Genomic DNA, 22,272 nt, shown 5'->3' on the forward strand with positions numbered 1-22,272 from the left:
AGAGAATTAACATGTGAAAGCGCACACCTCATTGTGAGGCACAGCGCGACGTATGGAGAAAGAGAAACGGGGAAAGACAGCAGAGAGAGAAAAGAGAGAGAAAGAGGGAGAGAAAGAATAGAGAGAAAAAAAACCAACGGAGAGAGAGAAACACGGAACATGTTTAGAAGAAGTGAGCGAGAAAAAGGGAGATAAACCTTCCCGGACGTTAACATATGGTAGCTAGCTTTTAAGCTTTAATGCTGGTAGCCTTTACGGAATATGCAATCCTCTTGGAACATGCAGCAGCATGCATTTGCTCAGAATGTTTTGGCTCAAGGTTACTGTCACGATTGTCGTAAGGAGTGGACCAAAACGCAGCTGGAATATGTATACTCATCTTCTTTTTTATTTGAAGAAGGAAAAACAAAATAAACACGTATACAAAAAACAAACGACTCCAAACAGTCCCGTCAGGTGCAACAAACACTAAACCAGGAAATAACTATAGAACAAACACCCCTATAAATAGGACCTTCAATCAGAGGCAACGAGAAGCAGCTGCCTCCAATTGAAGGTCAACCCAATAAACACCACATAGAAATAGACCAACTAGAAATAACATAGAAATACACTAACATAGAACATAACCCAAACAACCCCGAAACACCCTAAACAAACACCCCCTGCCACGCCCTGACCAAACTACAATAACAAACAGCCCCTTTACTGGTCAGGACGTGACAGTTACTTTTGAGATCCATTTGTATGATTTACATTATACTGAACATTAATTAGATTGTCAGGGTTCCCCTGACAAATATTTTACCGTCAAACACATTATCTTATCCTCTGTCTGTCTGTCTTTGTGCAGGCAGACTATCCCAATCACATAGGTGATAAACTGTATATACGGAATATCAGGTTATGCGTTCATATTTGAGCATATGACCTAGGACACAGATTTCGTGTTGTTTTTCAGATTTTGTATCCTTGCGTGCCCTGCTACTGTTTGTGTTTCCAAAGTTGATACAGTAAAAATCCACCGTATCCCCCCGTTAACCCCTCTCCCCAGGGGGGTCGCTGTGATCCTCATGCCCCCCCCCCCATTTCCCCCGTCTCCATCTGCCAGTGTGTGTGTGTGTGTGTGTGTGTGTGTGTGTGTGTAATCTCTATCTTCTGATAACCCCAGGCCCCAGTGTAGGCCACGCGAGACAGTGTCCCCAGCCACCACAGCAGCCCATTTCCTGCATGTGTAAACCCTCTGATCTCCTTCTCATGGCTACAGGGCCTGTGTGTCCCTACACTACCCTCGCTCTCTGTCTGCCTCTTTCTCCTTCTGCTGGGCTCTAACACAAGGGACAGAATAAATGATCCAGCTCTCTTCCCCATCAACATGTAACGGAGGTGGCTTGCGTGATGACTAACCTTGCCTGAGACCTGAAGACTTGCGTTAGCTTCCCCAAGCTAATGCTCAGCGGGCTAACACAGGACGGACCCAGTCTTACACAAACACACTGGCCGGCATAATGCACATTCAGTACAGACAGCAGCCTGTGCAGCAGCTTCTAACAGCTCTAACGGGCTGTTAACTACCACCTCATTGACTTACTCCAGCTCTGCTTACTTAGTCATACGGGCAGTCGTTCGTTAGTGTTGTTTCTGCTCCAGTTGTCTCCAGCCGTCTTCTCCACCCTCCTCTCCTAGAGCTGCTGAGGTTGGGGATGAGGTAAGGGTTGAGTTCCCCCCGCTCCCCTCTCCCCTCTCCCCTCTCCCTCTCTGGAGCTTGGGTTCGGGTTAGGCCCTGGGGTAATAGTGTAGTAGCTGGGGCTTAGGTACTAATGCAGCAGGACTCAGAGACCCAGGAAGAGACTTAGTCATGCTGGATGGTGATGTGTTTCAGGGCATCATTACACTGACTGGGGACCTCTAGTAGAGTTGACAGATGGGGGGGGGGGGGTGAACGGACGAGTGGAGGAACAGTACCCCCTCCCTCACACACATAAATACACACTCACACACCCACACACAAACACACACGCACACATACACAAAAGTATGGTGTGTTTGGTTAGCCAAATCCTAACATACAGAATACATTCATTCACTTGCTTGAATCCACTCTCCTTGCTGCCCATGTCTTCTCACATTAAAGGGCAACAGCTAGAGTGAAGAATGTTCATGCTGTATTCTACAAAATACAAGACAGGAAAGTAGGCTTGATCTATCAGACAACCAATAACAGATGTTGTTTGTGGGATGTTGGAGGATGAATAACAGGTACTTTTATCCTTATTGTATGTCTCTAATCCTACAAAAGCTCTTTGCGAAACAGAAAACAGAGAGAGTTGCCTGATAGTGATATGTTAAGTGATGATCTGTTATTCATGTCGCACGCGTCTCCAAAATGTTAGTGCTGCTCCACTGAGCCCTATTGCACGGGGATTATCCTCTTTCTGTGTGTGTGTGGGTGCGCGTGCGCGTGCGCGAGAGTCAGAAGTTGGCTGTCTTCGTCCCCAGGGACATTCAACCTTTTCAGAGAAACAGAACGCCACGTTTCTCCTCCTCTTCTATAAAGACTGACTCGCTAAAAGATCAGTCATTACCTGTGAGTCAGACCTATGTCAGACAGACCGTTAAATTAAAAATACTGTATGTGTGGCCAAGTCCCAAATGACACCCCACTCCACCATATAGTCCACTACTTTTGACCCGAGCCACGTAGCGTACTGGGATGTCAATCATCTGTCATTTGAGGCTCGGTTTAAAAGTAGTGCAATGTAATGGGGAATTAGGGACATTTGAGACAGATCCTTTGTGTGTGTTCCTGGAAAGACTGACGGAAGCATGTTGCTGCTGGCACTTAATTGTCCTCCAAACCTCTGCAGCTACTTGTTGCCATGGTAGCATCTTGTGAGCGTACTAGTGTTGTGTCATGGCATTTATGCCAGATGAGGCCCTCAGAACCACCTGACAGCCCCCTGTCACTTTCCTGCCAGCATAGGAGAAGCACACACACACACACACACACACACACACACACACACACACACACACACACACACACACACACACACACACGTTCAGGCACACAGTCACACATGCAGGCATGCACAAACACACACACCAAATAAAGATTCAAACTCTTTACCAACCTACACACACACACACACACACACTCACACGCGCATGCAGACTTGCACACCAAATTGACAGGCACGCTCCTTACTGTCACACAGACCATTTAAGTGGCACAGCCAGAAGCTACTCTCGTCTGTCACCAACACAGTAAACTGTCGTTCAACTCACGATAGCAATACGGCTGAATTCAGAGTGGAAATGATTTGATCCCATAAATGGCTGTGAATGTCGGTCATGCTTGGTAAACTCTTATCTTTAGCACCTGACCTCCTCCTTTGATGACGCGGTATTCATTCTACTGGGTTATTAGCCAGTAGAGTTATTATGAGAGAGGGAGAGGGGAGGGAGGGAGAGAGAGAGTGAGGGGGGGGGGAGTGAGAGAGAGAGAGAGAGAGAGAGAGAGAGAGAGAAAAGGCTGCTGGGAAGACACTATCTCTCTCTCGCTCTCACACTCGTTCACACACACACACACAGCGAGATATTTATTATGAGAGAGGGGGGATTCAGTAGTTATTATGACACTGGGGAGAGGAAGAGGTGATAATGAAGGCTTTCCTCCTCTCCTCTCAGTGTGCAGCCTCAGCCTGGCCGTTCTCATGCTAACGTCTCTGAGCTCAGACAATAACAACCGTCTCGTTACTCCTTTACAGCAACATGCTCCCTCACCCTGCTCAGGGTCAGCAGGCATCTCAGACTCAGCAGGGAATGTCATAATACTCACAGTACAGTATATTGTGGATGTATGGTAGCATACCCTACATATGGGCCATTTGGTTTGCTGTATGGATGTACTTACTGTAAGTGCTGTAATGTATATGATGTACTGTATGTACAGATGTAGGATCTTAATTTGAGACAGTTTGCCACAGCAGGAAAATGTATGGTTTTGTACACCAGCTTCAAACCGATGAAAGGACAATATTTTTGATTATGGAAAATATATTTCAGTGTTTTAGATGGTACAATGATTCTCTACACTATACCCATTTATTTTGTCACATAAACTATTAGAGTTTTAGCAACCAGGAATATGGCAGAGCGATTTCTGCATAGTGCAACTTTAAACCTGTCACAAGGGTCGTATTGAGTGGACCAAAACGCAGCGGGTAAAGTGCTCATCTTCTTCATTTTATTAAAGAAAACACTTAATCAAAAATAAACAAACGACAAAAACAGTCCAGTAAGGTGCACAGACTATACTAGAAACAACCACCCACCAACAACACAAGTGAAAACAAACACAACTAAATATGGCCTCCAATTAGAGACAACAACAACCAGCTGCCTCTAATTGGAGGTCATTGCCAAAACTCACATAGAAATAGAAAAGCTAGATAAACATAGAAACAGGAAACTAGAACCTAAACCCACAATACCCAAACACACAAAACAAACACCCCCCTGCTACGCCCTGACCAACTATAATGACAAATAACCCCTTTTCCTGGTCAGGATGTGACAAATGCACCTTAAACAAAAACCCCACAAAACAACCCCAAACTTAAAGGGAGGGAAAGGAGGGTGGCCACCGTCAACGACGGTCCCTGTGCTACACCCCCCCCTCCCAATCCTCCCACTACGGAGGTGGCTCTGGCTCTGGGCGTAGCTCCCGTTCCGTAGACTCTAGGCTGGGGAGCGTTGCTGGAGCCTCCTGGCTGGGGAGCGTCGCTGGAGCCTCCTGGCTGGGGAGCGTCGCTGGAGACTCCTGGCTGGGGAGCATCTCTGCAGGTTCCGGGCTGGGGAGCATCTCTGCAGGTTCCGGGCTGGGGAGCGTCTCTGTAGGTTCCGGGCTGGGGAGCGTCTCTGCAGGTTCCGGGCTGGGGAGCGTCTCTGCAGGTTCCGGGCTGGGGAGCGTCTCTGTCGGTTCTGGACTGTAGGCTGTCTCTGTCGGTTCCGGACTGTAGGCCGTCTCTGTCGGTTCCGGACTGTAGGACGTCGCCGGAAGCACTGGACGGGGAACTGTTGCCGGAAGCTCTGGACGGGGAACTGTCGCCGGAAGCTCTGGACGGGGACTGAGCACTGGAGGCCTGATGCGTGGAGCTGGCTTAGGAGGCGCCAGACTAGTAACCCGCACCACAGGGCTAGTGCGAGGAGCAGGAACAGGACGTACTGGGCTGGGCAGGCGCACTGGAGGCCTGATGCGTGGGGCTGGCTTTGGAGGCGCCAGAACAGTAACACACACCACAGGGCTAGTGTGAGGAGCAGGAACAGGACGTACCGGACTGGGCAGACGCACTGGAGGCCTGATGCGTGGGGCTGGCTTTGGAGGCGCCAGACTAGTAACACGCACCTCAAGGCTAGTGTGGAGAGCAGGATCAGGATGTACTGGACTGGGCTGACGCACTGGAGGAAGAGTACGAGGAGGAGGAACAGGATACACTGGGCCATGAACCCTCACCGGCGGTCTGATGCTTGCAACTTGCATCACCGGTCCTGGCTCGATGCTGGCTCTAGCATGACACCTGTGAGGAGCTTTCACCAAGCGTACCGGGCTGTAGCTGCGCACTGGTGATACCGTGCGTATCTCCGCATAACATGGTGCTTGCTTGATCCGTCACTCCCCATAGTAAGCACAGGTGCTCCTTCATGCCCTTTCCGCCAGTACCTCTCTCCGGAATCCCAGGTCAAGCTCCTCGCTTGATTCCTTGACTGGCTCCCTTTTGCTCCACGGCTCTCTCCTGTAGACCTGGGAAGTTAGGTCAGGGCTCCCCCCTGACTTAGCCCAACTACCCGTATGTCCCCCCCAAAACAATTATTGGGGCTGCCTCCCCACCTCCTGAAATGGAGGATATAATGCCTCATACCTCCGTCGTTCCCTCTTAGCTTCCTCCAGCTCCTCCTTCGGGTGCTGGTACTCCCCAGCCTGGCTCCATGGACCCTGACCATCGAGGATCTCCTCCATGACTCCAAATAGCTCTCCTGCTGCTCCTTTCTCCGCTGCTTGGTCCTTCTTTGGTGGGTGGTTCTGTCACAAGGGTCGTATTGAGTGGACCAAAACGCAGCTCATCTTCTTAAGTTTATTAAAGAAAACACTTAATCAAAAATAAACAAACGACAAAAACAGTCCAGTAAGGTGCACAGACTATACTAGAAACAACCACCCACCAACAACACAAGTGAAAACAAACACAACTAAATATGGCCTCCAATTAGAGACAACAACAACCAGCTGCCTCTAATTGGAGGTCATTGCCAAAACTCACATAGAAATAGAAAAGCTAGATAAACATAGAAACAGGAAACTAGAACCTAAACCCACAATACCCAAACACACAAAACAAACACCCCCCTGCCACGCCCTGACCAACTATAATGACAAATAACCCCTTTTACTGGTCAGGCCGTGACAAAATCTCAAATACACGACAAGTAAAAAATGTATCCTGCAACAGGGTGATCAAATTAAGATCCTAAATCTGTATGCTACCTGCCCAGTCATTTGTGACCAACTGTCAGACCATCTGCTCTGTTAACTCCTCATCTGCTGGACTAGAGGAGGATGCAGTAGAGCTGATTATGTATGTGCTGTGTGTAAATGCATTTGGGGTTAAAGTTCACTTGAGAATTATGAGGATTGGTCATTGCAGGACCTGTCATCACAATGGATATTGAGGGATTATTTAAATGGCACACTTTGATGTTTTGTAGCAGGAAACAAATACTAAACATGTTTATACTCAACTGTAACTGACCTCTATAAAGTGTTTCCTTTAAAGCCGTTCTCCCTGCAGGGTTGTGTGGGAGTAGTTCAGCTACATTACCTGCTGCCTGCACTGTGAAGTCAATTCCAAATCACAGTTTGCCATCTCATTCCCATCTTCGGTATTACTGATCCATTGTAAAGATTCTTCCTCTCTATGTTGTCCTTCTCAGGCCAGTTGAACCAGAAGATCTGGGGTAAGAGGTACCCGGCGTGCAACAATGCCCGTCAGTCACCCATCGACATCGATGAGACGTTCACCCAGGTCCGGGTGGAGTACCAGGGCCTGCAGCTGGAGGGCTGGGAGAAGAACACCCCAGAGACCACCACCATCAGCAACGACGGCAACACAGGTACCGTACGACATGAGCCGTTAAATATCCAACCAATGGTAGTACAGTTCGGGTTGGCATTGTAGTGTGAGAAGGGTAATATCATGGGTCGTGTTCAGTAGGCACGAAACGCCACATGGTTATTAATTAGTAAGAACAGATTGTTTCCAGTGTCATATTAATCTTCATATACAGAGATAGTTATGGAAATATAACTCAATATGAGTGATGGGTTTATTGAGAGAGAGAGAGAGACAGAAACAGATAGATGGCGAGAGCAAGAGACAGAGAGAGAGAGAGGGGTGAGAATAATAGGTCTGTCTTCCAGAGGAAATGAAATGACTCTTGGATATCATCTCTCCAGTATGTCTCCCTGTGGCCGTGTTATGAAAATGCTGCCTGTTGGGTAGTGTTAATCTCTCTGTTCCAATAGGCTGACAGAAAAGCAATTCACTCATAAAACAATCTCTTGAAGCATCTATTATGATTCTATTGTGTGAGGATAGGGATCAGGCCAGGGAGACGGAGGAGGGATGTTTTGTGTAGATGTGTAGATGTGTTTCATATGGAAAAGGGTATTACGGCTTCAAAAGACATGATGGTTTTATTTTAATTGTAACATTTCAATGTGCTGAACATGTTCTGTATTTGTAATTCGAAATTAGACTGTGGCATGTACAAACGGTAAGTACCATTGTGTATGCTGCCATAGACCCAGTAATTAAAAGTAGGTGTTTTCCAAGCACATCGCTGGTGGGTGGGAAGCCTCGAAAGCCAAGGCTTTTCACGCAGTCGAGTGGACTAGACAGGCTTTGGAAGGCTGCCCACGCAAAGACTAGTGGATGGGTAATGTGGTTGCGTGTGTGTGTGTGTGTGTGTGTGTTCCAGTGGTGCTAGGCCTGGACGGGGAGTACTATGTGAGTGGCGGTGGTCTGAGTACCAAATTCAGGTTGGGGAGGATGACGTTCCACTGGGGGCGCTGCAACGCCTCCTCAGACGGATCAGAACACAGCCTCAACGGACTCAAGTTCCCCCTGGAGGTGGCACATCGATCAATCAATGAATCAATCATAGCAAATAACACGCCACACCACACCCCTGCAGTGCACAGTATGACTATGTGTCACTTTACGCCGACATTACAAAGCCCACAATGAATAACAATCTCTACTCCCCCTCTCTCTGTCTCTCTTCGTCTTTCTTTCTCTCTGATCCAGATGCAGATCTTGTGTTATGAGTCAGGCCTGTACCGGTCTATAGACGATGCGGTGAAGGATGGAGGGAGGATCGCAGCGCTGGCCGTCCTGTTTGAGGTGGAACTCTGAACCAATATCCACACTGCATGCCACTTAGGGTGAATCGATGCGTCCTAGATCGTATGCGAGCACGTTAGTATGTCAGCTCACTGTGATTTCTGCTCCACAGACCAGCCTAGATAACAATGACAACTACAACACCATCTTAGAAGGGGTCAACAGCGTCAACAGGTTCGGTATGCAGCTGCTCATTATTCTACTCTATTTATTTGACTCTAATTTGACATTCTGTTGTTTCCATTTCTATATTCAGAGGGTTCAGGAGTCCCAGTGACCTACTGAAAAGCAGGTGTATCTATCACTCTCACCTATCACCCTCTATCGTTCAGGTAAGACTGAGAATGTTGAGCCCTTCTCTCTGCTGGCCCTGCTCCCTAACTCTACTGATAAATACTACACGTACAACGGTTCCCTCACCTCCCCGCCCTGCTCTGAGACGGTGGAGTGGATCGTCTTCAAACACACCGTGCCCATCTCTGAGACACAGGTGAGTGTCACACACGCACATAAACATGGGGGTACACATACACACGCGTGATGATGTTATACGGTGAGGCAGTGTCATGATGATGTCATACAGTGAGACAGCTTCCCAAGTGTGAGGAACAGAGAAGAGCAGGAGAACAGGAGTGTGAGTGTGTGTGTGTGTGTGTGTGTGTGTGTGTGTGTGTGTGTGGGTGTGTGTGGGTGTGTGTGGGTGTGTGTGTGTGTGTGTGTGTGTGTGTGTGTGTGTGTGTGTGTGTGTGTGTGTGTGTGTGTGTGTGTGTGTGTGTGTGTGTGTGTGTGTGTGTGTGTGTGTGTGTGTGTGTGTGTGTGTGTGTGGTGGGCATATATACTCAGTGGGCACAGATCTCAGCCTCTCAAAGACACCACGAAAATAGAGAAGCACTCTCCCTGATTTCTGCCATGACAATTCTTTAAACACTCCACCATCAGACCTTACACACACACACACACACACTATCAATATTTCACTACAGCAGCAGTAGCAGTAGGAGCAGGAAGACACTGCAGAGACAACAACTCCCTCTCCACAGGGGAGGACCTTCCCATTTCCCCTCCACTTCCTGCTCTTTAAATCACAGTTTAAACCGACCTGGAGCAGGACTGCTCCAGTTAACTCACACAGGGTCTCTGCCTGCCTCATCTATTCTCCATCATCCACTTTAGAGCAGAAAGTGTTTTTTCAACATTTAGGAAGGGAGAAGTAGGGTAGTGGCAGAAACAAGCTGACGACTCTTAACCATTAAAGGTTAAAGGGCTACTTTGGTGAAGCACACAAGACATAAATGAATGCACATCTCTCACACCTCTCTCGCTCTCTCTCCCTCTCAGTTGGATGTGTTCTGTGAGGTGATGACCATGCAGCAGGCAGGCTACGTGATGCTGATGGACTATCTGCAGAACAACTTCAGGGAGCAGCAGCAGCAGTTCTTGGGCCAGGTCTTCTCCTCCTACACTGGAACAGAGGAGGTCCTCACTCCCAGTATGTATCCTTAACTTTTAACCCTGAACCCTAACCTCTGACCCCTGACCCTCACACTCCTTCTACACAGGCACAATTGAGGTCCTCACCCGCAGTTTGTACCTGTAGGCTATACCCTGAACCCTAACCTCTAACCCTAGACCCCTAATCCTTACCCTCACCTTACAATGGCAAAGATGATCCTCACTCCTAGTACGTACCCTTAACTTATAACCCCTGACCTCTAAACCCTTACTATTAGCCCCTAACTCTAACTCTGGCCTTCACCTTTGTCATTTATGTTGTCATTTATAGTATGTACCTGTTTTACTTTAATGCCTGACCCCTGACCCTTATCTACCCGCTGACCCCAACACCTGACCCCTAGCCTTCCGCACCCACCCTAACTACCACATGCTGACCTTGCTCCTGGCTTCTCTCTTCTCCCATGCTAGACCTCTGTAAAACCATAGCATGATTCACACCAACACTGAGCTGTACTGTAACACTAACAGGCCAATATGTGAAGTAGGAACTAGAATGAAAAGCCCCCGATCTTGTAACCAGTCACATAGGGAAGATCTCAAATGCAGAATCCTCCTATCCTCTCAACTCGTCTCCTTCTCAAAACCGATTGGATGAAAAAGCCAGAGGTCCCGCCCCTCGGTCCTTCTCCTCCAATGGATTTTGAGGAGGCCAGGACACGAGGAGTATGCAATTGAGATTCCCCTATGTTTTCAGCATTGATGTTTTAGAGCCTACTCCCAAGGTCTTACGAGTGCAGCTCATCAAAATAACTCTCTCTCTCTCTCTCTCTCTCTCTCTCTCTCTCTCTCTCTCTCTCTCTCTCTCTCTCTCTCTCTCTCTCTCTCTCTCTCTCTCTCTCTCTCTCTGCCTTTTAAAAAGACCCTAAATAAGCTCTCTGGGTTGCTAGGAAACCTGACTTTGTAATTCCCCCTGTTTCAGTGTAGCAATTTATTTGACATTTTCTCTTTTTTGAAATTGAAATATGTCTGTTCAGAAATGCAAAATGCAAAAAGCATGGATATCTATCCCTTTTCCATATCTATACCCAAAATGTCTCCCTTTACCTCTTCCTTTCCCTCTTCCAGTGTTGCTCTAAGAGAGACATTGTTGTCTACCTACATGTTTTCCTTAGGAAAGCTCAATCCCAATTACCCATCGTCTCCCCAGTGTTGAAAATGGACATATTCCCAATCTGTCCATGTTGATAACCAGACACAAACATATGTTATCATCAGAGATTATATTTGAATCTAACGTAATCTAACCTCATTTTTCTATGTTCTCCAGTGTGCAGCTCGGAACCTCAGAACATGCAGGCGGATGCCCAGAACGAAACTACCATCATGGTGATGTGGGAGCGCCCCCGTGTGGTGTATGACACCACCATCGACTGGTACTCTGTCACCTACCAGCGGCTGCAGGACCAGAACCAGGCCAAACACGAGTACCGCACCGACGGAGACCAGGACGTGGTAATACACCTGTCTACTTATCCATCTACTGTTGCATACCAGTCAGTGCTGGAAGTGACTACTTGTCTGTCTGTGGATCGTCTCTCTCTCCCTCACTCTCTCTTTCTCTTTCTCTCTCTCTCCCTCTCCCTCCCTCTCTCTCTCTCTCTCTCCCTCTCTCTCTCTCTCTCTCTCTCTCGCTTTCTCCCTCGTTCTCTGGCTTTCTCTCTCGCTCTCTCACTTTCTCTCTCGCTCTCTCACTTTCTCTCTATCTCTCATATGGTCTCTCTCTCTCATGATTATTTTGTGTTGTTCCTGGAGGCTGTTGCCATAGTGATAACCAAAAGATACCTGTAGACCATCTGGCCTGAGGTTTACAATATACAATATCAATAGGGCTGTGATTGTTTTTGTTGTGTGTGTGCGATGGTTTGTGTTCATCAGACCTTATGTGCCTTCTTACACAAATCGATAGCATTGCATGTAAGTCAGAAATCAACCTCATGTGTTAAATAGGGTGAAAAAAGCTGAGACAAGCAACTGTCCGTCACTACTGTAATTGATCGACTTATTGATGAGTGTGATTGGCTGATGTATTGATGAGTTGACTGACATATTATTTGATCAATCACCCTCTCTCAGGGGGCCATCATCCCCGGCCTCCTGTCCAACAGCAGCTATGTGGTCCAGGTGGTAGCTGTCTGCACCAATGGCCTGACGGGACGCTGGAGTGACCAGATTATAGTGGACATGCCCCAGGAGGACCCGGGTGAGACCAGCTATAGTCTCGGGCACCCACAACCAAACATTTGAACGTTAAGGCTGTCACGAGAGACCAGATTCTAAAAGGGATTTTTAGTCCAGGAAAAGGCTGACTCTGTGTCCAGCGTGAGCCTATGTCACTCAGATTCATAGGAGAGAGTAAAGAACTTAGGTTAATAACGGACTTGAAAGTTGAAAGTAAGTATGAAAGTTATCAAAAGAGTTGTACTCATCATGACAGTCTAATATATATATATACCCACCCATTCTCTTTTCTCCAGAGATTGAGTCTGATCCAGACAATACAGACACTGAGGATATATTGGAACCAGTAGACCAGGTCCCAGTAGACCAGAACCCAGTAGAAGAGAGCAGAACCAGAGAGGATCGCCAGCAGATTTTCCCTGACCAGCCCTCCACCACTGCTGCCTCCCAGGTGAGCTCTGTGCCAGTACCACCAGGGACCAGAGATGACCAGAACCGGATCGACCAGGACCCTGTGAACCAGTCCAGGGTGGACAAACCCAAGAAGGACCAGACCAGGAAGGACAAGAAGAAGCAGCGTATCCCTCCGCACCGCCCCTTCACCAGCGCTGCCTCCAACGGCAAGAGCGCCATGTGGGTCACCATGGTGACCGACCAGCCGGGGTTCCTGATTCCCATCTCCCGGACGAACAGCCAGCCGCCTGTCCGCCGGCCAATCACAGAGGAGGCCTCGTTGTCGCGGTCGCCTCAGCAGAACCGGACCCAAAACGGTGGTTCCGCTGCCCAGAAACCTGACGTTTCCGGTATCGGCCTGCTACCCCCAGAGGGCGATATGTACACCCCTCCGGCTGGGGGAATGGTGGTCACTGATGTTTACTACGAGGACGTTGTCAACACCACTGCCTTAGAGTTCGCAACTACGCCATCTAAAACAACACTGAACAAAACACTGGATGATAGGGTTCTCACTACTGTTACTGCCAGACCTAAAGTCACAATGAAAGGACAGGACAGGGGCTTGGTTTTGACGTCCAGGCTGTCTGATAACAGAGTTAGCACAGTGACAAGGGCCACCCCTATTCAACAGACCCCGGTTTCTGTAACCTCAACCCACTCTGTGCCCTGGATCAGATCCAGGACTTCAAGTCCCAGCAACTCCCTCTCCACGGCCTACGGCTCCTCCACTACCTCAGGCCTCGTCAAGGTCTTACAGCACACCACCCAGCCCATATTCACCGGTAAGAAACACCTGTGTACCCTGCAGCCCTGCATGTGTGCTGTAAATGTCTGTGTGTGTACATATAAAATACATTACACATTACCTTTATGCCTTTGCCTCTCCTCCTGTTGCCAAAGCTTGGTACTGTATAGTGCACGCTTACATTGTTTGGTTGTGTGGTGGTTGTTTGATGGTTGAATGACGGTTGTATGATGGTTGTTAGATTTTTTTATGAGGGTTGTTTGATGGTTGTATGATGGCTTTATGATGCCCATATGATGCCTATATGATGGTTGTATGATGGTTGTTTGATGGTTGTATGAAGGTTGGGTTTTGGTTGTGTGGCGTTTGTATGATGGTTGTGTGATGGTTGTGTGACCTGCACCTCTCTGCTTTGTCCATCTGCCTCTCTCTGCCTGCTGCACTGTCGATAAGGGTGATATTTCCGCTTAGACCTACGATGGTGATAATGATGGTGTTGAAGGGACTGACGCTCTACTGGCTGGTGTTGGTTACGCTGGTGATGTGCCGTAACAGTCCAGCTCTTTGTGTCTGTCTACAGTGATCTACCCTTTTCGACTTTTCTCTCATCCTTTGGCTGCCCAGTGGTTCATACTGGGACACACTGGTACTTCAGAGATCCATGTCTCCTACCAGTACCCAGCGGTGGTGGTATTCCTCTGCCAGTCTGTCTTCCTTCCCTTGAATCATAAGGATTCACATCTTATGTCTCCTTCTGGGACTCTTTACCTGCCTTGCTGTGTGTGAGCTGGCTGCTCCTCCCTGACTCCAGTCTGCTGTCTGGTGGCTGCTCTGTATAACCGCTCAGACTCTGTGGTTGTTATGCTCCTCTCTGGTGGTCTGATGTAGTGTTGTTAAGTATTCCGTTTAGTGCTTATTTGACCAGACAGGCCTCTCTGTTCCAGTCAACACCAGCTTTCAGAGGGGGACTTGGGTTCAGCAGCCCACAGAACCTCTCAACTTTCCAGCCCCATACCCCTCTGTCTCCCACTCCGAAGAGGATTCTCTCACACCCTCCCAAGGGGGCTACACCCCCTTGCACCGTTCTCTCAGCCATTCAGAAGAGACAGCAACCCTCTACCCGTCTGTCACCCCCTCCGATAAAGACACCACCCTCTCCCCCTCTGTCTACCCCTCTGAAGAGGACCCCAGGTCGGACAGACAGGCGGTGACCTCTCAGGTTGGACGGACAGACATCAGTGGCTCAGGCTCTGGCCTCTACGGGGACGGGGTCAACCTAGGTCAGGACTGGCTGAGAGGGGCAACACTTTCCCTTGGGACAGACCTACGTTCACTCACACCGGCCTCTGCCATGGACCCAACAAAGGGAGAGACACAGGAAGAGAGCAGCGGTGACTTAGGGGGTCTTTCCTCTAGCTTCTACTTTGAGAGGGAGACTGGTAGTGGTGTGTCCGAGGTGGACAGAGCAGGGGCCAATCCCCAGGGGTCTGTGGTGCTGGGGGAGGCTAGTGGGTCTGGAGATGGAGAGGTCCTAGTGGAGCCTCCCAGCGCCGGTAACTCTGGTATAGAGCTGCATATCCCTTGCATAGATCTACGTGTCCCTGTTCTCCCTGACAGCAGGGCTGTGGAGGAGCTGAGGAAAGGTAAAGTACACTCAGGAATCTCCAATCATGGTGGCGGGTTAGGTGATGTTATTCAGAGAGTGATATGAGATTTCCTCGTGTAGCAGAGGAAATATGATTATGTGTGCTCAATGAGGTGGTAACAGATTTCCTACTGATTGAAATGAATAAAGGATGTTTTTTCAAATCCAGGGTGTGTGCGTGTGCATACGAGTCTGTAAATAATAACCGATTCTTTCTCCCCCCAGAGATCAATAACAGCAGCCATGAATCAAGGGTAGAAATGGTGGGAAGTGTTTCTGAAAGGGAGAGGAGGACAGTGGTCCCTCTGGCTGTGGTATCCACCCTCACCATTATCTGTCTACTGGTCCTGGTGGGCATCCTCATCTACTGGAGGTATGATTAGCACACTGCACTGTTAGCCGTTTTGTAATTTTATCAGTAACTTACTGTACAAACTGAATACAGTAGATTACCATACATTCCACAGTAAAATACCGTACATTTGTTTTCCCAGCACACTGTAAGACCTTTCTATAATTTCAAAACCTGTCAAATGCACAGTATTTTACAGTATTAATTATGGTGCATTGTGGTGAAATATTGTGTGAAATATTGTGTGAGCAGAAAGAATCGCTGGCTCATAGAGTTGATCAGGCTGTTGATTGTGGCCTGTGGAATGTTGTCCGACTCCTTCTCCATTGGCTGTGCAAAGTTACTGGATATTGGCGGAAACTGGAACACACTGTCGTACATGTCAATCCAGAGCATCCCAAACATGCTCAATGGGTGACATATTCTCCCCAGCACAAGATGCACCTGTGTAATTAATCAGCTTCTTGATATACCACACTTGTCAGCTGGATGGATTATCTTGGCAAAGGAGAAATGCACATTTCTGCACAATATTTGAGAGAAATACGTTTTTTTTGTGCATACGAAAAATGTCTGGGATGTTTTATTTCAGCTCATGAAACATGGGACCAACGCTTTGCATGTTGCGTTTATATTTTTGTTCAGTGTATATATTGGGAACAGATCAGAGTAGAAGTGGGTCTTTTAATGGTTGAATATTTAACCATGTCCATTTGATCTGTTTTGCCCTTTAATCACGGACAGTTTGGAAGCCTTTGATTAGGCCTCTAGTAGTGCAAGTGATATAAAGCACTTAGTATTCATTAATATGCACATGCCTACAGCCAACCTGCTTGCTCTAATCCCTTGTAATTACAGTAAAATACTGTATTTTGTATAGTTTAAAATTCAGTTTTACTGTATTGTACTATGTTTCATTGCTCTGTCATCAGGTTACTGTAAGTATCTCAGTATTGTATTGCCACTATCCAGAGATATATCATAAGATATCTTGTTGTAATTACAAGTAATGGAGAAGCTTTTTACTTGCTATGACTGTGATTTATTTTCTCAACTTTGGTTGAATACACTGACTGTAAGTTGCTAAGGACAAGATCGCCCGCTAAATGACCAAAATGTAAATGTAAAAATGAAAACTTGCAAAGAACACTGGGTAATATGTTGCTGCATGGGTAATTCCAATAATATACTGTAGTTAGATTACAGTCACATTTTTGGTACCGTAAAAAGAATTACTGTAAAATGTATTACAGTAGCTGTACTCAACAACAAAAAATGACGTAACTTACTGGCCAATTACAGGATGTTTTTTACAGTGTATGTTCAGATAGAAATGTATTGTGTAGAGCAGGTATGATTGTCTGCTCTGTAGAATTGGGAGTCGTGTCAGCTCTATTAACTATATTTCTATTTGCAACGTTTGTTCAACAGAAACTGCTTCCAGACGGTTGACTTCTACACTGAAGACACCGCCTCACCCAAAGTCATCTCTGCTCTGTCTTCACCTCTGCTGCTCGCCACAGGTAACACACACACTCCCACTCGCACACACACCACACACACACCTTCGTCCATCCATTCATTCCTGTCTGTGTTTCCAGAAGAGCACGAGGCGCTGTCAGTGAAGCAGTTTGTGAAGCACGTGACAGAGCTCCACCAGACCAACACCTTCTCCAAGGAGTTTGAGGTGAGAGAGACATCAGCCTGATACTACTGTATGTATTATACATACCACTCTTAATGCTCCCCAGCAGTATTAACATCACCTAGAAATAGTGTTGTAGTCATGGTTGGGATTTGACCCCCACTGCTTACTAAAGCTATTCCTTTCTAATCAATAAAAGTCTATGTTAGTTCAGACTATAACTGAACTCAACACTACTGGTAAGTGAGGCATCCTGTCTGAAACAGAAACGATTGTTTAAGGGCCAATGAGAATGGTTAGAGCACCATTTTAGTTGTTATCTGTAGATGTTACTATGTGTATTAGATGTCCATATCTATCTCAGTGTAAATGTTGTGGTTGTGGGTTAGCATGTTGAGGGTGTACTGTATGTTTGGGTGAGGGACTACATTACACTGTCTCTGTAGGTAACCGTACTCTAATAAACCCTGTACATAGCTATAGATACACAGAGTTTGGCAAACCTTCTAGACATTTTAATGGGTGCCATGTTCACACCACCCATTCCAAGACAATGTTCCAATAGAATGTTAGGTGTCAACATGGCGTACGGTTTGCAAAACTGTGTGGATCAGTAGGTGACTCTGTCAATAGGCATGCCCACTACCTCCAGACACATACACACACACACAGAGCTGTTCCTCATGTCTGTGTATCTGCACTGACTGGTCACTGTGTGTCGCTCCAACCCCTCATCGCTGTGCCTTCTGCATTCTCACCCCCTCCTCCCCACCACCCTTCCACCTCCCATTCTCACCCCCCGCCCCCCCCCCCCTCCCATTAGATTGTGACAGAGTATTATGAGGTAAGACTCCCTTTGTGTTATATTAGATATGCGCACGGTATCAAAGATGTGATCTCATCTCATCCTGATTCATCAGGACTTCCTGAATCTTTGACGTTTGACCTCGGAGTCAGGAAGGCCGTTTCTCTTTATCCTACCATTGGAATTGACTGATAGTGTTTTCTTTGTTGCATGGATCACATCTCTGAGTAGCTGTACTGTCTGCTGTCATGTATTTTACTGTTTTCTTGTGTGTTGTGTTCTTCTTGCATGCTACCTTCTATTTGATCATTGGACTCCGGCCGGGTTCTGTGTGTTGGTTCGTAATGGCTCTGTGTGTGTGTGTGTGTGTGTGTGTGTGTGTGTGTGTGTGTGTGTGTGTGTGTGTGTGTGTGTGTGTGTGTGTGTGTGTGTGTGTGTGTGTGTGTGTGTGTGTGTGTGTGTGTGTGTGTGTGTGTACGTGCGGATGTGCGTATGTGTGTATTGGTCATTGGTCAGGGTTGTGTGACTGAGTGCCAGTGTGTGTTTCTCTTACAGGAGGTGCAGTCATGCACGGTGGAGATGGGCATCACCGCTGACAGCTCCAACCACCCAGACAACAAGAACAAGAACCGATACATCAACATCATGGCCTGTACGTCACTCACTCACACACAGACACAGACACATACACACACATACACACTATTCATTAACCCTCTTTGTTGTTCTAGATGACCACAGCAGAGTCAAACTACTGGAAGAGGGAAAAGGTGGAGACTACATCAATGCTAACTTTGTTGATGTAAGTAGCTCCTCTCCTAATAATTAATATCATTCATATCCATATCAAATACTGAACATGTACGTACTGTAAATGGGATTAGTGTAGAAATACGGACTGAGGGGTAGTTTGGAAGATTGGCTGGATGACTGATTGGTTGATTGATTGATCTGTGTGTTTGTGTGTGTGTGTGTGTGTTCCTGTCAGGGTTTTGAGCGTACAAGGGCCTACATCGCAGCCCAGGGGCCCCTGAAGTCTGGAACAGAGGACTTCTGGAGGATGGTGTGGCAGGAGAATGTTGGAGTCATCGTCATGATCACCAACCTGTTGGAGAAGGGGCGGGTCAGTTAGTCACACAGACAGACTGCAGGCTGGGGCACTGTGTTAAAGTGTCTATTTTTACACCGTTTAAACAGAAAACATTGGTTCAAGAGGAAAGACAAATGGAACATAACTTCGTTTGTGAAATTTTTATGTTACTTTTATATGACTGTTTTGACCATTGTGTGACTGAGGCTCTCTCCCTCTGTGATGTCAGAGGAAGTGTGACCAGTACTGGCCAATGGAGAACCAGGAGGAGTACGGTCATTTCCAGGTGACCCTAAAAGACACCAAGACCCTGGCCTACTATACCCTGAGGACCTTTACCCTCAGAGACACCTCACAAAAGGTACCTTCCTGGACACACACACACCTTGAAGAAGATGCACTGCAGTGCACAGAGCTGCTAGTCCGTTTGACCCTGCCTGCTGTGTGTTGTACCTACAGGCTTCCCAGAGGGGACGCTGTGCTGAGAGGACGGTGGTCCAGTACCACTACACCCAGTGGCCTGACATGGGTGTGCCTGAATACACCCTGCCTGTCCTCTCCTTCGTGCGGGCCTCGTCCCAGGCCAGGACTCAGGACATGGGCCCCGTCCTCGTACACTGCAGGTGGGCTGGGAGTGTGAGGGGGGGGGGGTTAATAACAACCAGCGGGAAAGACTTGGCAGAAATATTGCTTGAGAAAGGGTTGAATAACACTATGCAGATCCAATGGCTTGGTGCAGGAGGTGGATATCCCAAGTATTCATTTCTGAAAAGGGAAGCGTCGTGTTGTGTGGGACTCTCTCACAAGTATGTCCTGTTTGTGTGTGTAGTGCTGGTGTGGGGAGGACAGGGACCTACATCGTGCTGGACAGCATGTTGCAACAGATCCAGGACCAGGGAACAGTCAACATACTGGGCTTCCTCAAACACGTCAGAACACAGAGGAACTACCTGGTACAGACGGAGGTAATGCACACACTTACAGGAGCAGCGTTTCTCAAACTTGTCCCGGGGTGAACCAAGGGGTTCACGTTTTGGTTCTTGCCCTAGCACTACACAGCCGATTCAAATAATAAACTCATTACCAAGTTTTGATTATTTTAATCAGCTGTTTAGTGCTAAGGCAAAAAAGTAAACGTGCAGCTCTTGAGGTCCCCAGGAACGAGTTAGGGTTAATTGCCTTGCTCAAGGGCACATTGATAGATCTTTCACCTAGTCAGCTTGGGGATTCAAACCAGCAACCTTTTGGTTACTGGCCCAACGCTCTTAACCGCTAGGCTACCAGACGCCTTTATGCCATGCTTTGATATACACAGACCTGGAAATATTGGAAAGGTGGAAGCAACAAGGCTCTGTTCAATAGGCAAACTCTGAACAATTAGGAGCTAGGAGAAAGGCAAACTCTGAACATATCGAAGCTAGGAGAAGTGGCTAGAGATTGAAATGCAACCGGGCCCAGCGCTGCTGTAGGTGATGTGAGTGAGAAGTCTCTCTCTGTGTTATGTCTCTCTGGTCCACAGGAGCAGTATGTGTTTATCCATGATGCCCTGGTGGAGGCCATCGTCAGCAGGGACACTCTGGTGACCTCTGGCCTGGTCCACTCCTACGTCTCGGACCTGCTGACCACTGGGCCCTCCGGCAGGACACGCATGGAGAGACAGTTCAAGGTCAGAACACACACACACACACACACACACAGATGTGGGTTTGTCCCAAGTGGAACCCTATACCCTAGTGTGCTACTTTCAGGGCCCTGACTTGGGACCTGCTCAAACACATTGAGGATACGTCATCTCAACCTTCCTCCTTTCCTCGAAGTAGTCAATGATCTGGCATGGCTTGATTGGTGAATCAAGTATAGCGGGAGTGATGGCATTGTGTTGGTTATGTGGTTCACCTGGTAGCGTTATGGTAATGTTTACTACTGTCGCGGAATAGCTGGTGAGTCAGCGCAGAGCCAGACAGGCTGACTACGCCGCTGCCCTGAGAGAAGGAAACGCTGACAGAAACAGGACCTCCTCTCTCATGCCGGGTGAGTTGAAGTAGCCTAAAACACACACAACATGATACGGTTGGTTAGAGACAGCCATTCAGTCAACACCAGGAAGAGGGTCTCCTCCATCTACGTCTTACCCCAGCGGAGAAGAGAAATAGGCAAAAGAACATTTCGATTCAGAGTAATAAAAAAATGGAATAGTTTATCTGGGCAAACCAGAAATCTTTCAATAAATAAATTCAAGCAATACTTTAGGACCAATTGAAAAGAATAGATTGGGTTGTGTGTTTCTGTGTGTGCTGCAGTGGAGAGATCCAGAGTGTGTCTGTCATGTCCAGTGGAAGGAGAATCTTCAGACTACATCAATGCTTCCTATATCATGGTAAGAACAAGGTTGTCCATTTGATAAGGACCCCTTATAAATGCTTTATAGAGCATTCACAGGGTCTTCATAAACACTACATACACTGAGTGTACAAAACATTAGGAACTGCTCTTTCCATGACATAGACTGACAAGGTGAATCCAGGTGAAAGCAATGATCCCTTATTGATGTCACCTATTAAATCCACTTCAATCAGTGTAGAGGAAGGGGAGGAGACAGGTTAAGAAAGGATTTTAAGTCTTGAGACAATTGAGACATGGATTGTGTATGTGTGCCATTCAGAGGGTGAATGGACAAGACAAAATATGTAAGTGCCTTTGAAGAGGGTATGGTAGTAGGTGCCAGGTGCACCGGTTTGAGTGTGTCAAGAACTGCAATGCTACTGGGTTTATCACGCTCAACAGTTTCCCATGTGTATCAAGAATGGTCCACCACCCAAAGTATTGTACATCCAGCCAACTTGACACAACTGTCCCTGTGGATCGCTTTCGACACCTGCTTTCGACACCATGCCCCGACGAATTGAGGCTGTTCTGAGGGCAAAAGGGGTGCACAAGGTGTTCCCAATGTTTTGTACACTCATAAATCATGTAGAAGCAAAGTCATATGTGTGTTCCAGATTCATGTTGTTTATTTTGACTGTGTCTGTGCTGTGTTCCAGGGTTACCACAAGAGCAGGGAGTTTATCCTGACCCAGTCTCCTCTCCCCTCCACTGTCTCTGACTTCTGGAGAATGGTCTGGGACCACAACTCACAGCTCATCATCTCCCTGCCTGACAAACACACAGCACAGGTAAGCAGGTAGCACTACACACACTCACTCACTCACTCACTCACTCACTCACTCACTCACTCACTCACTCACTCACTCACTCACTCACTCACTCACTCACTCACTCACTCACTCACTCACTCACTCACTCACTCACTCACTCACTCACACACACACACACACACACACACACACACACACACACACAGGTCAACAGTTTCACA

At 47.4% G+C, this 22,272-nt stretch overlaps 1 protein-coding gene across 4 annotated transcripts in view; it reads left to right on the forward strand.

Annotated features, from left to right (window-relative positions):
• Positions 1–22,272, forward strand: part of LOC106609210 (receptor-type tyrosine-protein phosphatase zeta) — a 54,135-nt gene that overhangs the window by 25,114 nt on the left and 6,749 nt on the right. For 2 of the 4 annotated variants that reach the window (XM_014207732.2, XM_014207734.2), the window contains 23 exons: positions 6,994–7,173; positions 8,041–8,192; positions 8,370–8,465; positions 8,578–8,644; positions 8,798–8,955; positions 9,804–9,954; positions 11,248–11,432; positions 12,054–12,180; positions 12,455–13,396; positions 15,230–15,377; positions 16,788–16,879; positions 16,958–17,043; positions 17,825–17,845; positions 18,362–18,458; positions 18,538–18,608; positions 18,795–18,929; positions 19,126–19,257; positions 19,356–19,519; positions 19,726–19,861; positions 20,416–20,562; positions 20,834–20,927; positions 21,197–21,273; positions 21,938–22,069. In XM_014207732.2, the coding sequence (XP_014063207.2) occupies positions 6,994–7,173; positions 8,041–8,192; positions 8,370–8,465; positions 8,578–8,644; positions 8,798–8,955; positions 9,804–9,954; positions 11,248–11,432; positions 12,054–12,180; positions 12,455–13,396; positions 15,230–15,377; positions 16,788–16,879; positions 16,958–17,043; positions 17,825–17,845; positions 18,362–18,458; positions 18,538–18,608; positions 18,795–18,929; positions 19,126–19,257; positions 19,356–19,519; positions 19,726–19,861; positions 20,416–20,562; positions 20,834–20,927; positions 21,197–21,273; positions 21,938–22,069 (3,590 nt within the window). The remainder of the gene's footprint in view (positions 1–6,993; positions 7,174–8,040; positions 8,193–8,369; positions 8,466–8,577; positions 8,645–8,797; positions 8,956–9,803; positions 9,955–11,247; positions 11,433–12,053; positions 12,181–12,454; positions 13,397–15,229; positions 15,378–16,787; positions 16,880–16,957; positions 17,044–17,824; positions 17,846–18,361; positions 18,459–18,537; positions 18,609–18,794; positions 18,930–19,125; positions 19,258–19,355; positions 19,520–19,725; positions 19,862–20,415; positions 20,563–20,833; positions 20,928–21,196; positions 21,274–21,937; positions 22,070–22,272) is intronic. The other 2 variants (XM_014207735.2, XM_045721968.1) reach the window with 2 other exon arrangements.

Source organism: Salmo salar, chromosome ssa07 (assembly GCF_905237065.1).
Source record: "Salmo salar chromosome ssa07, Ssal_v3.1, whole genome shotgun sequence".
Lineage (NCBI taxonomy): Eukaryota > Metazoa > Chordata > Actinopteri > Salmoniformes > Salmonidae > Salmo > Salmo salar.